Source organism: Protobothrops mucrosquamatus, unplaced genomic scaffold (genome assembly GCF_001527695.2).
Source record: "Protobothrops mucrosquamatus isolate PMUCROS unplaced genomic scaffold, P.Mucros_1.0 scaffold94, whole genome shotgun sequence".
NCBI classification, from domain to species: domain Eukaryota; kingdom Metazoa; phylum Chordata; class Lepidosauria; order Squamata; family Viperidae; genus Protobothrops; species Protobothrops mucrosquamatus.
This window is the reverse complement of record NW_015386469.1, coordinates 849103-866148: the sequence shown is the minus strand read 5'-3', so window position 1 is coordinate 866148 and position 17046 is coordinate 849103. Positions and strand designations below refer to the sequence as shown.

The 17046-nt window shown below is 38.0% G+C and overlaps 2 protein-coding genes across 2 annotated transcripts in view; one reads left to right on the top strand and one right to left on the bottom strand.

Annotated features, from left to right (window-relative positions):
• Positions 1-9127: 9127 nt before the first annotated feature.
• CCDC96 (coiled-coil domain containing 96) lies at positions 9128-13758 on the bottom strand. Its single transcript, XM_015812537.1, has 2 exons — positions 12676-13758; positions 9128-9851 (listed from the first exon to the last, which is right to left on the bottom strand). Exons 1-2 carry the CDS (start codon positions 13756-13758, stop codon positions 9306-9308), a joined length of 1629 nt encoding a protein of 542 aa, XP_015668023.1. The 3' UTR covers positions 9128-9305.
• Positions 13759-14064: 306 nt separating this feature from the next.
• TADA2B (transcriptional adaptor 2B) overlaps positions 14065-17046 on the top strand; it is a 10857-nt gene continuing 7875 nt past the window's right edge. The window contains exon 1 of the mRNA XM_015812527.1: positions 14065-14334. Coding sequence (XP_015668013.1) covers positions 14065-14334 — 270 coding nt within the window. The remainder of the gene's footprint in view (positions 14335-17046) is intronic.

The following is a 17046-nucleotide window of genomic DNA, read 5'->3' as shown; positions in this document are numbered from 1 at the left end:
AAATTATCAGTTAAATTCATTTTTAACAGACAACCTTTACCCCAAACTCGTTTGTAAAATCAAATTTTTGCTATAGTGTACAATGAGGGAAAAATTAGTTGATCCCCTGCTGATTTTATACATTTGCCCACTGACAACGAAATGATCAGTCTGTAATTGTAATGGTAGGTTTATTTTAACAGTGAGAGACAGAATAACAAAACTATCCAGAAAAACACATTTCAAAAAAGTTATAAATTGATTTGCATTTTAATGAGTGAAATAAGTATTTGACCCCTTCGCAAAACATGACTTAGTACTTGGTGGCAAAAGTACTTGTTGGCAATCACAGAGGTCAGACGTTTCTTGTAGTTGGCCACCAGGTTTCCACACATCTTGAGGGATTTTGTCCTACTCCTTTTTGCAGATCCTCTTCAAGTCATTAAGGTTTCAAGGCTGATGTTTGGCAGCTTGAACCTTCAGCTCCCTCCACAGATTTTCTATGGGATTAAGAGCTGGAGACTGGCTAGGCCACTCCAGGACCTTAATATGCTTCTTCTTGAGCCACTCCATTGTTGCCTTGGCCGTGTGTTTTGGGTCATTGCCATGCTGAAATACCCATCCATGACCCATTTTCAATGCGCTGACTGAGGGAAGGAGGTTCTCCTTAGCAGAAAAACACACCCAAAGCATAATGTTTCCATCTCCATGTTTGCCAGTGGGGATGGTGTTCTTGGGTCATAGGCAGCATTCCTCCTCCTCCAAACACAGCGAGTTGAGTTGATGCCAAAGAGCTCGATTTTGGTCTCATCTGACCACAACACTTTCACCCAGTTCTCCTCTGAATCATTCAGATGTTCATTGGCAAGCTTCAGACGGGTCTGTACATGTGCTTTCTTGAGCAGGGGGACCTTGCAGGCACTGCAGGATTTCAGTCCTTCACGGTGTAGTGTGTTACCAATTGTTTTCTTGGTGACTGTGGTCCCAGCTGCCTTGAGATCATTGACAAGATCCTCCTATGTAGTTCTGAGCTGATTCTTCACCGTTCTCATGAACATTCAAACTCAACGAGGTGAGATCTTGCATGGAGCCCCAGACCATGGGAGATTGATAGTTATTTTGTGTTACTTCCATTTGCGAATAAACGCACCAACTGTTGTCACCTTCTCACCAAGCTGCTTGACGATAGTCTTGTAGCCCATTCCAGTCTTGTGTAGGTCTACAATCATGTCCCTGACATCCTTGGACAGCTCTTTGGTCTTGGCCATGGTGAAGAGTTTGGAATATGATTGATTGATTGCTTCTTTGGACAAGTGTCTTTTATACAGATAATAAACAGAGATTAGCAGCGCTCCCTTTAAGAGAGTGCTCCTAATCTCAGCTCATTACCTGTATAAAAGACACTTGGGAGCCAGAAATCTTACTAATTGTTAGGGGATCAAATACTTATTTCACTCATTAAAATGCAAATAAATTTATAACTTTATTGAAATGCGTTTTTCTGGATAGATTTGTTATTCTGTCTCACTGTTAAAATAAATCTACCATTACAATTATTGACTGATCTTTTCTTTGTCAGTCAACAAATGTACAAAATCAGCAGGGGATCAAATATTTTTTTCCCTCACTGTATGTTCAGTGAAAGTCCTTTATTGTCTCATATTGAATCATAACAGTTTACTTGTGTCAATTATAAAGCAGTCCAAAATGAGCATAAAAATAAAACTTGCTAATTTCATGCCATCTTTTCTCACACTAAATTGAGCGCCTTAAAAAAAATATTGTGATTATCAGTTTCTGTCTATGAATAATATAAACAATTATGTTTGTAGACAGAAAAGAGAAATAGCTGCAAGTGCTGACTTGGCAGTGATACTTGAAAGTACACAAGCTAGTGTGAATGGCTAGTGTTACTGCATAGCTAGTTGCTGTTTGGTGATGTTACATGGAGTTTGATTCTGCATCTCCTTGCCTGAATAGAAACTGAAGCTGATAATGCTTTTTTGGGAAGGAAGTATATAGAATAGCTAAGCATTCAAATAAATGAAAAGTTCCTTTTATTTCCTTTACTTCCAAATGCATATACTGTATGCTTGTGTTAACTCAAGAAAATCAAGAAACACTTCAGTATTAAAAAAACAACAACTCGGTTCCCAAACTGAGACATCTTGTATTAAAGAGGTTTTATAGACAGAACTAAAAAAGTTCAAAGCGTCTAGGAAAACTGAATGGTCATAGCAGTTAATTTTGTGGTTTGTATCCTGAGTGGTATTGCATATCAGTTCCTTATTATAGATGATGATTATCCTGTAAATCTTGAAAAAGCAATTTCAGCCCAAACCCAGAATTTGTGAAAGCATCAGATGTATAAGCAGCATCTAATCATGCTCTTAACAAAAGTATTTTCAAAAATATTTCTAGCAATACACTTTGAATCAGAAGAGCTTACAGGGCCTTATAATGAACTCCACAAATGGCAGCTTTTCAACAAATTGCCAGATCTGTCAAAGTAAAATATAAATGATATGTTAAAAAATCATGTATATTTTTTTCTATTTTTTAATCAAACATGTTGGAAGAAGATATATAAATAAAAGTAAAAAGAGGTAAAAAATAAAATACAGATGAGTAAATGTATAAAAAATGGTTCACAAATATGGTGCTTATAATTTCCCAATACGTTATATAATTAGTTAATCATGAATAATTGAATTAATTACATCATTTTAAAGAACTAAAAACCACTTATAAGTTTGAAGTAAAATCTGAATATCAATAACCATGATAAAAACAGCATAAACTACAAATGAAACTGCACTCTACAAAAATTATATTCATGTTTCTAAAAGTCTGTTCTGATATGGAAAACCTATATAGTTTTATTTGGTATTAATCCATATATTAGGTATAGTCTAAGAATGGCTTTCAATTTTAGTTAGATTCTGTTTCAAAATCATACTTTTCCAGTAAAGAAAATATTGTACTTTTGCAGCAACTGATATGTAGAAATGTAGTTGAGGAAATGAGTTTGGTAAATTTAATAAAAGTATTGCAGGTTGAAATGAGAATTCAATTTTTAAATTTGTTTTACTCTGTTATGAATTATTTTTCAGAATTGTTGTAATTGCTACAATATTGCTATTAGATACAAAAGAATAATCCACCTGCTCATTACATCTCCAACACATTTTAGAAAATGAATTACCAATGTTAGCAATCAAAACTGGAGTAATATACCGACATTAAAACATCTTATACCAATATTTTCTAACTAGCTTTGAGGGTTAATGTAATACACTTCTATTGAAATTTCATTGTTGCAAATCTATTACTACATCTAAATTCTGCATCCATGTACTCATGTGGACTTTGCCCTTTTGGTTTTTTTATCATATTGCACCATCAATTTATTAAAAGCATGACCCAGCAAAGTCTCTAAATTAAAAGAAATTAAAATTCAATCATGTCTCTGAGATTCCTTTTTTTTCTGCAATTCTTATGATTCTGGTCTATTTATGTGAAGATACTAAAATTAGTCCAATGAACTAGACTATTGTGAAGTAACAACCTCAAAAGTTTTTATCTTTGTGTTATTAATAATGTCTTTCAGTCTAAACTAATTAATTCCATAGAGCAAATTTCTTTGTGTATTCCTAAGAATAAATGTTTAGTAATAACAAAGCAAGAAGTGAACGGTCTTAGGCATTCCTTTCCTGTATTTTGTATTTAAATCCAGAGTCTATCCATGTGGTAAAGGAGCCAAAAAAACCCCTTCAAACATACTTTAATGTCTATTTTATGCCAACATTTGTCAGGACCTGTTAATTCCCTGGCCACCTGATTAGTTCTATTTAAACCTCTTGTTCTCAGATTCAAATGACTATTCCTTAAGTGCTGTCAAATTATGTCACATAATATGTACGATATGCAGCAGTTTGAATGACAAATCTGTTATTTATTTAAATAATATCAATTTTATTTATTCAAGCGTTTCATTGATGGTCATTGACTACTATAAAGGTTCTGATTCCAAATGTTCAATACTTTGCTTACTATTGCATGGTCTCATATAAATTGTTTATTTCTATTTGCAACAGTCCAAAAATATTTATGTTTACTGAAACTCCTGCCCCTTCTGTATTAGGGCCATATGAAAATACGATCCATTCTAAACCATGTTAATCAATTGGCATTATGGTACAATATAAATTTTACAGCCATCAATCCACTTCATTTTTCAACACCTGTAAAATATTAAATTTAAACCTTGTTTTATTTTTATTGGACCATGTTCATTATGCCAGTCAGTGAATCTCATTTTTAATATGTATTGGAACCATTTGGAAAAGGAAGTTCTGATAAAAAATTAACTTTGGTGGCTGCAATTCAAGAAAGTTTATTCCTTCTCTCCTGAAACAACTGCCATTTTCTTTTTCCAGCCTTTTAAATAATTATTTTTAAATAAATCATTTTATTAAGTATTTAAATTTTTTTAGGTCTTAAAACCATTTCTAGATGCAGGTGTTGTTTTCCTTCCTCTGTTACAATGCCAATATATATGCTATTGTATTGAGTGTTGGTTGAGTGACTATGAGTATAATTTCATTGATATATAATTTCAGAAGTTTTATTTTCTTGACTTATTTTTATTACCAATAGTTCTAATGCCAGTAGAAAAGGGGAAAAGGGACAATATTGTCTTTTCCCTTTTGTATAATGCATGGTAATGATAAATAGTCATTTACTATTTCCTTGGCGTTTTGTCCTTTATATTCTGTATCCCTATGAAAAAAAAGCTACATCTTTTTTTATGCAAACATAAAAGTTCATCCTAGATTGTCAAAAGTTTTCTGTATAAACAAAGATTTTAGCCACTTTTTGTTGATGTGATTTAATCAATAACACAAATGTCTGATTTTGTCTCTGATACCTCTTCAGAACAAATCCAGTCTGATTATGTTATATCATTTCAATTTAAAAACCATTTGTTGTCTTTGAGTATTGCCTTAAAAAGCTGATCTATATTCAGTAAAGAAATTAGGCTGTATGTCTATAAGCAAATCAAAACCTTTTAAAATTTATAGCTAAAAGTGTTCCTGAATCTCTTTTACTACTTGAGTAATAGTTTTAACTACAATTACTTGGAAAGTATTCTGGTATATTGCAGAAATGCCGTCATATCCCAGAGCTTTTTTTTTTTTTTGCCTCTTTAGTTTTATCTTAGGAGGTATGGAATGATTAAGGACTTTTTTTTGCTGATCTATACATTTTGGAAGTAACATCCTATTCAGATATTCTTCATTGTTTTCTGGGCTTACTATACAACTTAAAATAATTTAATTTAATTTATTAATAATAAAGCATGTGTGGTTCTGTCCCAAACAAAAAATAACTCACCTCAGTTTTTCTGCCCATCTGATTTTTATCCCATCTTTATTGCTTTATAAGTAAGGCAGCAAACATACCTAATACTCCTTCCTCCTATTTTCCCCATAACAACAACTCTCTGAGGTGTGTTGGACTGTAGTGGGGAAAAAAACTAGACCCTTCAGAATTTTCTCCAAGAGAAACAAGCATATTTGTTCCAAAACTTTCAAAGACCTTTGTCCTATCGCAATTCCCCAAACATATCTGTCATCTCCAATTTCCCACACATACACATTTAGGGACATTTAAAAAAAAAAAAGATTGAAAGCTATCTTTATTGAGGAAAGAACTAAATCTATATAAATAAAAATGTAAATGTTCGTTTGTTCAAAATCTTAAATCTCCGAAAGTTCTTCACCGATTGCTTTGAAATTTTGACACAACGTTGCATTTGAATACGCGCGTGTTTTTATATACCTATATTATATGGATGTCACACCTGTGACAGGTAAAAATGTGCTTTTTTTAAAAAAACCGCCATCTGTTGGACGTAAAAGTAACACACGCTTTTACCAGACTGAGCCACAGCAACGCGTGGCCAGGGACAACTAGTGACTAAATAAAAAATAGTTTCAAAAGATGATACATAACATTTTTTTAATTTACTAGAACAATTTTGATACTATTAAAGGGTCAAGGAAAAATGAAGATAGGTTACCTATTATAGCTAATTAAAAACATAAAACGGACTTCTGGTTTGCCACCGTGTCCGCCACAGATGCTGGAAGGTGAGCTCCATCTTCCATGTCCGATTTTGCACCATTGGGGGACCCTGGAAAGGGTCAAAAGTCGCCCTGTAGGGGCGACAAGGAGAGGAACCCTGCTTGATCACGGGAGGGCGGTAGCCCTTCCGCTCAATCCGGGGCAGCCTTCCAAACCAGCGGATGAAAGACCGGCCATAGAAATATGGCCCATCACTAGGCTGCAGATAGCTGAAGTCAAACTTACCACCAGGCACCTATAAAGCAGCGTGGATAAGACTGGTTGAGATTTGAACCTCTCTTCAATCCTAACTATTTTTTCTACCTTTTTAAGCTGCCCAAAGTATTTTTCTCCCCTGTGGAGGGAGGGAAGGGAAATTTTATCCCAACCTCTAAAAATAGTGGCGACTGACTATCCAGGGGAGCTTAAAATGCTGAAAGAATAACCTGATTCCAACTGGATTTCTATCTTTCTAAAATTTGAGAACTAAAAGATTTCTTATTTTTATTAAAGATTTGGGTTTTTACTTACAAAAAAGTAAAATTGGAAAAAGGATTATAAAAATTTTGGACTTAAAAAAATCTTAAACGGTATGGGTGACATCTTGTGGCTAAACCTGATATTACAACTTGTGCAACCTTGGCAGATATCAGCTGTGAGAAGCCCAACTGTGTTCTATACTCAGTGACAAAATTATTTTCACTCTCTGATTGTAAAGCTTTTAATTTAACACACCACTAAGAGAACATGGATGAAGATCAGGAAAAGATTCTCTTTATGTTGAAAGCAATTTATGAAACTATTCTTATAGCTTCTGATGAAATAAGGAGCTACAGAAAAGAACAAGATGCCAGCCTAGATATACGAACCCAAACTTTGATTACAACTAAAGAATCAACTACACAGAATATAATAGAAGAAGTGGAACAATCAAATACTATGATAGAAGATTCAACTGATCAACAAACACAGTTAACGGAAAACCCAGAAAAGGGATTGACAACACCAAAATGGAAAAGACTTTCTACATAAACCAGAAGAAACCTGAGGATCAAGAAGAAGAACGGACCGAAGGGAAGATAAATATTTCAGGACAACTACGTCGAGATGGAAAAATAGACAATTTGTTAGCCCTTCCAAAAAAATGGTGACTGGATGGCCTCTTTTATCTCAAACAATATATATAATAACAGAGGGAGATCTATTTGATGACTTAAAGGCACGGATATGGAAGGCGAGTTGGCAAAGAAAGAAGGCTAGAATAAGGCTGAAGAAAATTGGGGTTTTGACTTATTAATGAGGATTAAAATAGAATATACTCAAATAGATAAGATGTGTACTTTAATACTAGATTTTGTTATGAACTGAGATAAAGAAAACCTTGGTCATTTAAAACTTGGAAGTATAAATATTAAAAGTTAAATTTGAATATTATTTGTTTATAAAGGTTGAATGTAAAAGTAATTAAAATATATATAAGCTAAAAATCTATTGATAAATGTAATAAACATGTTTTTACTTAGCTCGGGTAGGTAACCTTGGCTCTTTTATGACTCGTGGACTTCAACTCCCAGAATTCCTGAGCAAGCAGGGCTGGCTCAGGAATTCTGGGAGTTGAAGTCCACGAGTCATAAAAGAGCCAAGGTTGTCTACCCCTGACTTAGCTGATATAATAAGAACTGTACTAGCTTAAATATGAGATAGTAGACATTAAGAGAAAAAGAGGAAGTATTTGATGTTGAAACGAGAAATTTTGGCTACTAAATTTAAGACATTTTGAAATTAATAGAAAATAATAATGTTATACTGTATTATAAATTAGATGATGTAAGATGGTGAGAAATAGAATATATTCAAATAGATAAGACATATATCCTGAATATTAGACTTTGTGATGAATTATGATAAAGGCAACTTTGGTTACTTAAAAACTTGGAAATTATAAATATTCAATGTTACATTTAAACATTAATGGGAAAATAAAAATTTGGAAAAACTAATTAGGACAGGGGTGTCAAACTCAATTTCATTGAGAGCCGCATCAGCATTGCGGTTGCTCTCGGGGGGCCGGGGGGCTGTGGCCCGGGTGGGTGCGAATTACTGGGTGGGTAGAGATGGAGTGGGTGTGGCCTACTGGGTGGGCATGGCCAGCTCTACATCGTTCGCATCAAGGATGCCTGTGGGGGCCTGGGCAGGAATGGGACAGATCTAAGGGTCTCTGGCAGAAGGGGGTGGGACCGGGACAAGCGCCAAGGCATGGTCCATTTCTTCATTCCTCACAAAGGGTGACACCTCCCCAGCATGACCCAGGGGGCGGAGATGACGCGGCGGGCTGGTTCCTCACTGTTTCTAGACGGCCTTGTGGCGCTAAGACTGAATGTGTTTCAGCATAGATGGCCACCACAAAATTGTACATTGGCTCCCAGCTGGCCTGGGCCAGGGCCAAGGCAGCAGGGGCTGTTCCCGCACTGTTTCCAGGATGGCTTCACGGGCCACATGAAACCACTTTGCGGGCCGCATCCGGCCCCCGGGCCTTGTGTTTGACATGTCTGAATTAGGACATTGATTGTCTATAAAGACTGAATGTTAAAATAACCAGGATATGTATAAGCTAAAAATTATTGATAAATGTAAGGATGTTATTTTTATTTAATTGATATAATAAGAATTGTATTAGTTTAAACATGGGACAGTAAATACTAAAGGGAAAAGAGGAAATATTTAAAGTGGTAGTTTGAGACTTGTACTAAAGATACTTGTATGTTACTGAATTATCGATTAACTCAGCCGCCACATTGCTTTTTAAATACTTAAATGTAAAATTAGAAAATCAATAAAATATTTAAAAAAAAGATAAAAAGGCAAATTTCTCCAATGGAGGCTAAGCATTTTACAATTTTATTATGCTTATTCATTAATAATTGCCAACATTTGCTTATGATCTATTTTTTGCATTAAAAATTGAATAAAGATTCTGTTAGGAGTTTAGTTTTGTAGACTTTTATTGTCAATTATAAATTAACAGGGTATTTATGAAATTATTATTAAAGTGATATCCTTTCTTTCTGTTTATATAAGCACTCATGGCTATTTGAATTTGAGGCCCAATTGTCTCCTAACCACACCTTAATTTAAAGACACAAATGTTTTAATTTTTTTTTTACTTATTACTTTGACCTGTTTACCATTAAAGATATTTAGAATGGCAGAAAAGATTTTGCCCCTTTGATTTTCTTTTTGATTCCATTGCAAGTAAGGGACAATCCAGCATGATTACGCTTCAATATTTCCAATTTCTCTTTCAGTATCTCAGCAGCATCCACTTTCTCCTCAAAGTCTCTCAATAACAATGTATTTCCAAGTAAACCGCATTTCTGTTGAAGCCTCTGATTGTCTATTCTCAATTTATCACGAGCCTGCTTTGTCCTTGTCAATATGTCTCTGTTTTGGGCTCCTAGACTCTCCACTGCCATTAGCTGAGCCTTCTGGCCTTGATTCTCTGCTTCCACAAATTGCAGTTTTTCTTTTACTTGAGACAGTACTTGCACTGTATTGGTGACCTTTCTCCGGAGTTTCTGAAGTTCTTCATTACGCTCTTCAATTTTTTCATTGTAGGTCTGGTTTTCTATCTTCAGTTGCTCAAAGTCTATTAAATGTAAGCCTTCTGCCAGTTCTTCTTGGGCTTTTAGACTTGCATCAATTTTTTGGATCCTGTGTTTCAATTTTATATTTTCAAGACGGACCTAAAATGATAAAAACTGGTCTAATGATACTACCAAATAACTGTTTTATGTTGGAGCAATACTAATTTGAAATACAGTGTGGCATGCCATGAGAACACAGCCTTTTATTAACCATTCTCTAAATCAGAGATTTGGATAATAGTTATGAAGAGTCTTTAGGCATGATTTGCAAAGACCTCTGCAGTCAAAGAAAAAATCTCTTTCTGAACTCTGTTAAGTTACAGGGCAATTCTTAAGTTAAGATTTAGCCTTCAGATAAGCCCCACTGATTTACCCCTAAAAGAGCATGGGATTTGAGATTTAACCTTCAGTAACACTATGCAGATGAATCTTTGATTTTAATAGGATTTGCTCCAGATTTTAGTCATATCCCAACTGTATCTAAAAATAAACACACACACACACACACACACATATATATATGGAATACCGGAGGTTCGAAAGCCTGCTTATAAGACCGGCAGTTTGTGCACTCTGCTCATAGAACGCATTACCGGTCTACCCGTCCCAGTTAACCGTATTGCTTCTAATAGTCTTGCATCCATCTGTATACTCGTAAGCTCGGGGATCACCGCCTCTCTTGTCACTCTCTTTGCCCGCTTTGGACATATCTGGGTACATGTTGCTACAGGGTGGTCCCCCAGTGCCTCCTATCCTGTAGCCACCCCCCCCCCCCGGTTGTGAGTGTGGCACCCCGCCTCCTATGAGCAGAGCACACAAACTGCAGGTCTTATAAGCAGGCTTTCGAACCTCCGGCATTCCACTCTGACCGAAAGCTAAGTTTATCAAACAGTTGTTAGTTTATTAAACAGTTGTTTTTATATTTATCCCGATGTTCGACTATTTTTCTCAACATGAATATACCCGGGATTTGCATTTTTAGTATAATTAGAGACATATATAATAGTGCTCCTGGACATAACTTTAATCTGGATGCCCAGGGCCTTATCTGCAACCTGTCACTATCAGAGACACATTTGATGAGAACACAGAGAAGGATTTCTTTATGGTTGTTTTAGTATTTGGACATCAAGGCAGGCTTCTGTCATGTGAATGAATTATTGCTGATGATGCTCGGTGGCATACTGCATATAGCATCTGATAAATTATATTGTTAGCCATCTTGAGCACCATCCAATATGTGGCTCATCCCATATATTTACAACTACCAAAGGACTTAAGACTTCAAGCTTGGTTATTTCTTATACTTTGAATTTTAGAATATACCAGGTCAAGGGCATGAGTTTTATGAATCAATGATTTTATAATTAAGTGCTTTAATGGCTCATTCAGCTATTTTCTTTTGAACAAACATATTTGTCATCTATACCAATGAGGCTGATGTCTTAACAACTAGAATACAATGGAGTCCATGTGAATAGGTGGTCATAGATTGTAGCCTATAAAAAAATTGGGCACTATAGATAGCACATTAAATTGGGCTAATAAACATTCAAAAATTAATACAACTGTTTAAAAAAATCAGTGATGTCACATCTTCAAGAAGCACTACTCACTAACTCTGTGGCAATTCTAGAATAAGGAAATTGCAGAGAAGCAGAAACAATAGCTTAAACTGATATTTCCAGGAAAGATATAAAATCAAAAGAGCTAAGACATACATTCATGATTGTATGGAATTTTCCTTCTGCCTATTGAGGCCCTATTCCCAAAGAATGACCTCTAGTTCCCCAGTGTTTCCTACTTTTGATTTAGAAGCCAATGTTGTGCAGATAAATATGAAGACCGAGATGATCCAGCAGATACTATTTACTTGGACTTTCAAAAGTTTTGTGATACAGTCCTTGACCATTATATTCCTGGCTATCATGAGAACAGAATAGTAGATTTTGTTAACATTCAGCATCTTAAGTTTGGGGTGTTTATCCTTGCCTCACTGCTCTTTCATCAGTTAAGCCAGTGAAATATTGAATATAGAACAAACTGAAACTTAAATCTAGATAAGCAGTTCTTTTACAAAAATCCTGATAAGAAACTGTATAAACTAAACTAATTATTCCTCATCATCCTGCTACTGTTAATAGCACAAGTACTAACCTAGGCTGTTGAAAATTACAAATTCTGCCATTATAAAGGTTTACTTACTTTGCAAGTTAGGAATTTTACAGGCTTATTTGCAAGGCTGGCCATAAGATCCAGGAAATGCTTTGGTTTAGATCAGTGGTGGCGAACCTATGGCACGGGTGCCAGAGGCGGCACTCAGAGCCCTCTCTGTGGGCACGCGCGCCGTTGCCCCAGTCCTAGGCCTTCAGCTGGGTTTTATAAAACCTTTTCGCTTTAGGCCTCCACCGCCGTGTGCAAAAAAAAAAAAAGGTTCAATCAATCAGTCAATTTCAACTTCTCGCGCGGAAAAAAAAGATCTTGCAAAGTTGGAATTGATTGATTGAACTTTTTAGTCCCACCCAGTCTGCTGTTACCACTGCAGCCACGCCCACCCAATGGGTCACACCCACCCAATGGGCCACGCCCACCCGGCACCTGACGATGCATAAGTGGGTTTTGGGTTGTAGTTTGGGCACTCTGTCTCTAAAAGGTTTGCCATCACTGGTTTAGATTAACTTTGCTTTTTCTGAGAATGACATTTCAATCAGTTTCAATTTCTCCTAATCATGAATTTGGTTTCCTTAATAGGCCTCACAGTTATGAGATAATATATGCCTGTTCAATGTTAAGTCTCAAAGACACTTCAATTGAAAGATGTAGAAAAAGAGACTGCCACATCTTAAAATTAGTTAATGCAATTATCCCAACAGCAGGCTGTTTAGAAAGGGCATTTAACATCCCTCTTCTATGCATGGCTCACCTCTGTCATCTCCCTTTCCTTGCTTTGTTCTTTAGCTTGGATCTTGTCCACTTCCTTGATGGCAGCTTGTTTACCTCCCAGCCGCCTCCCCATAGTATATACAGCTACTTCCTTCTTGACCGCCTGATAGGTCTTCCATTCACTCTCCACTTTGGCCAGTTTCTGATCGCAGGACCGCTGGAGAGCATCGATCTCCTTCTGGTACCAAGCCGTCTCCTCCGCCTGCTGGTTGCGCAACTTCTCTAACATAGCCAGGTAGCGGCTGTAGCGTTGCTCCCAGTCCGAGATGTGCTGCTCTAGTTCTCGGACGCGATCCTTGCCCTTAGCTTTGTTCAAGAGCTCGGCCAGTTTGCCCTGCAGCTTGGTGTTGTAGCTGCGGAGGCGGCCTCGCTCGGCCAGCAGCTGCCGGTACTGTTCAATGAGCTCGGTTCGCTGCCGCTGTTCCTCGGCCACGCGCTGCTCCCTCTGCTCCTCCGTCTCTCCTTCCACCGCGCCCAGCTCGCTCTCCGGGCTGGCGCTGACATCTAGGGAGCGGCTGCTTGCGTGCCTCTGCTCCAACTCCCAGAGTGTGCGGCTGAGCCTCTGGCCCAGTTCCACGCCAACCTGCAACGGAGACGGCTCCGGCAGCTCGCCCTCGTCGAAGGAGACGCTGGTGGGCAAGTCGCGGAGGAGCGACAACCTGGAGGCAACCTCCGGCGCCCCGCTCTGTTCTTCCAGTTTCTCCAGAGAGGAAATCTCCGACGGAGCCCTCTTGTCCTCCTCCTCCCCATCCTTCGGTGCCTCCGCTTCTCCTGGACCTTCGCTCGAGGTTGCGTGCTCCGGTTGCCCCTCCGCCAGGGACTCCTGGTCCGCTCCTTCTAATGCTGGTGACTCTTCAGCCGCCGGTTGCGATTTCTCTCCTACGGTCGCCTCGCCTCCCTCTCCTTCCGGAGGCTCTGCAGCGGGGGGACTCTTCGCGGCCTCTGCCGTCTCCGCATCCGCGGGCGACTTATGTGGTTCTGGGGAAATCGGGACGACGACATCCTCGAGATCCTGGGGCACTGGAGTAGAGACCTCCTCCGCCACCTCCTGTATCTCCTCCATAGCATCCAACCGTTCGTCTCTCTCTCTCTCTCCTCCCCCCCCGTAAACAAATCGCTTTGCTCCGTCGCTAGGCAACAAAAGTTCCTTTTGTCAACCAATGGGAAGAAATTAAGAGAAGCGAGGCTTGATTGGAAGTTGCGCGTGGAAGAGCATAACACATTTCGAAGTCGATTGGCTATTTCTTCCTGGGACACACCCACAAAGTTCTGCCTCGATTAGTGGGCGGGAGTTGGTCGCTGTCGCAAACTTGGACGTCAAACCTTCGCTGCTCTTTTTACCTCTAAGGGGGGGGCGGGGGGAAGCAAGATGGCGGAACTAGGGAAAAAGTATTGCGTGTACTGCTTGGCTGAGGTCAGCTCGCTTCGTTTTCGCTGCACCGAATGTACCGACATCGAGCTTTGCCCCGAATGCTTCTCAGCGGGCGCCGAGATTGGCCCGCATAGGCGCTGGCATGGCTACCAGCTGGTAGATGGTGGGCGTTTCACTCTCTGGGGGGCCGAGGCCGAGGGTGGCTGGAGCAGCCGCGAGGAGCAACTCTTACTGGATGCTATCGAGCAGTTCGGCTTCGGCAACTGGGTGAGAAGTTCCATGCTGGTTTGTCAGCCGGCCCTGTCCTTCCGCGTCGGGGAAATTCTCCTGTTCCCATAGCGGTTCCTCAATTCTCATTTTTGATAGCACGATTTAGCTAAGGGAAAAAGAATGGCTGGAAATATTGGGCAAAGTTAAAGGTGGTTACTCATTCTGGTCAACATTCAAAACACAGGTCAAGCAATAGAGTGAATACAAATCCAAATTTTATATATTGTTGAATTTAAAATTAACCTAAATTCATCGGTTTCATATCTCTGTAATTAGACACGCTGCCTTTCAAGCTACCCAGTAATTCCATCGAATAAAAATAATTGTACAAAAATATGGTGAATAATCTATATGTTCAAAATGCTGCAGCTCACATTTGGATAAATCAAAACCATACAGTCATGTTTAGCCAACTTTTCCTGAAAAGTGAAGGAACGTATCTTGTCTTGTCCAAAACTGTCTGCATGACTCCCACCTTCACATTGCAAATAGAGATTAATAAGTAATCAAATATCTGCATCCAAAAATCTACAGAGCCACCCCAAATCATATGTTCACATGTCCTAGAGAGCCCTTGATATAATGAGAATATATTTTCTCCAGTTCAAACTTTGAGGAGTCCTTGGTGTTCTCTGAGCTTGTTTTCTTGCAGACTTTTGATTACCCAAACTAGGTGATGATATTACCTAGTTTGGGTAATGAAACTTGTGCAAGAGAACAAGCTCACAGAATACCAAGGAACCCTCATTCAACCTGAGCTACAAATATTTTCCTTTATTAATTCAAACTTTATCTGTTCAGTAAGACTTGCATATTTCCAAAAAGAAATGAAATTAGAAAAATGTATGGAAAATTGTAAAAAAACCCTTAAAATCAAAATTATGCTAAAATACAACTGGAAGTTGTAACTAAACAAAAATTTATGTAACTTTACGAGAGATTTGAAATTAAGGAGATCTTGACTGCCAGACTGTTTCTAAATTATTCGAGGTCTGTAGAAATACACTGAATAGATGAGATACTTCAGAAATTGAACCGTGTAAAAGTGAATAATTTTAACCAAAATACAGTGTTCTATCACCATCCTTATAATAGACGTTTGTCAGAATTCCAGTCTTTCATTGCATCTGTCTGGAACTGTGGTTGTATGATTTTAGGTGGCCTAAAATGATTTGGGGTATAAATGCTTTATTATTATGGTTCGTTTAGTCAGACAGATATTTAGACTGGATTTGGCATTTTTATCTACTTAAGTCCTTCCCAAGGACCTGGGATAGGGAGATGTCATTTCATGGTATTAAACATATTGTTGCAGGATGTAAGTTGTCTTTGGAATTGACTGTTGGTGATTTGTTAGTACCAATGACCTTCGATTGGTGCTCCAGAGGTTTTTGGAATTGCGCCCAAGGTGTCTATTACTATTGGTATTATTTTGTTTTATTTTGCCACAGTCATTCTGCTTCGATTTGCAGGTCTTCTTATTTTGTGATTTTCTCCAGTTCTTTCTCTTCTATTCTGCTGTTTCCAGATACTGCCCTGTCTACTATCCAGGCTTTGTTGACTATTTGTCAACAATTATTAAGTCTGGGATGTTATGTGGCAGGTGATTATCTCTTTCAAAACTAAAGTCCGCAAGCATTTTAGCCCCTTCATTTTCTATCACTTTGTCTATTTTATGATCCCACCAGTTCTTGCTTGAAGATAAATGATATTTCTTGTGGACATTCCAGTGCACAATTATTGCTATTTTGTCATGTGATTGTTTAGAGTCAGTCTGTTTTGGATCATCTTGCAGTAGTTAACCAGGCGGTCCATATTTTTTTCAGGTTGCAGAGATGGCATTTGGTGCCTGTTGCTTATCTTCTCAAGTTGGGTTTGTATGTGTTTGTTCTTAAGTAGCCCCTCTGTCTTTCTTCAAATTTCCTACTGTTAGCTTAGCCACTGCCAAGTCTTGATTATTTTCTGCTTTGCCTGTTTTTTTAAAAAACACACTGGCCATGTAATACTTTGTCTTGCTAAATCTCTTTTCTATTCTTCATTTGATCTTTCTTGTAAGCCAGTTTGGTCCCTCCACTATTTAGTAGGCCTTCATGGTGTACTAGCTTCAGTGCATCTTTTTCACTGTCCTTCAGATATTCTTCCAATGCCCTTTTTTCTTCTTCAACTGTCTGGTCTACTTGCAGCATTCCATATTCACCTATATTCCATGGTAGGTAGAGTCTGTCAATGTCGCTGCAAGGATAAAGGGCATGATTCATTGTCATTATTTTTCTGGTCTTCCTACCCAGGGCTTTTAGTTCTTCTTGAGTCCAATCCACTATTCCAGTTGGAATTGCCCAGGTGTTAATTGACTTTCATCTACTGAGTTTGGACTTTAAGATCTTCACTTGCATAATGTATTCACTTCTTGACTTTGGTGTGCTTGATGTTGTCATCTTGAAGGATGCCTAGGTATTTGTAATGATAATCTTCATCCAGACTTTCAGTGTTATTTCCAAAGAGCATATATTATTTATTTATTTATTTATTTTATTTTACAAAATTTATATGCCGCCCTTCTCCCCATGGGACTCAGGGCGGCTCACAGCATGTTAAAACAATATACAGAATTACCCCTTCTAAAAACCAATTAAAATCCAAATATTAGTGGCTGTGACTATTTAAAATCATTAAAAATTATCCCTATTTAAAATTCACCCTAGGTCAGGC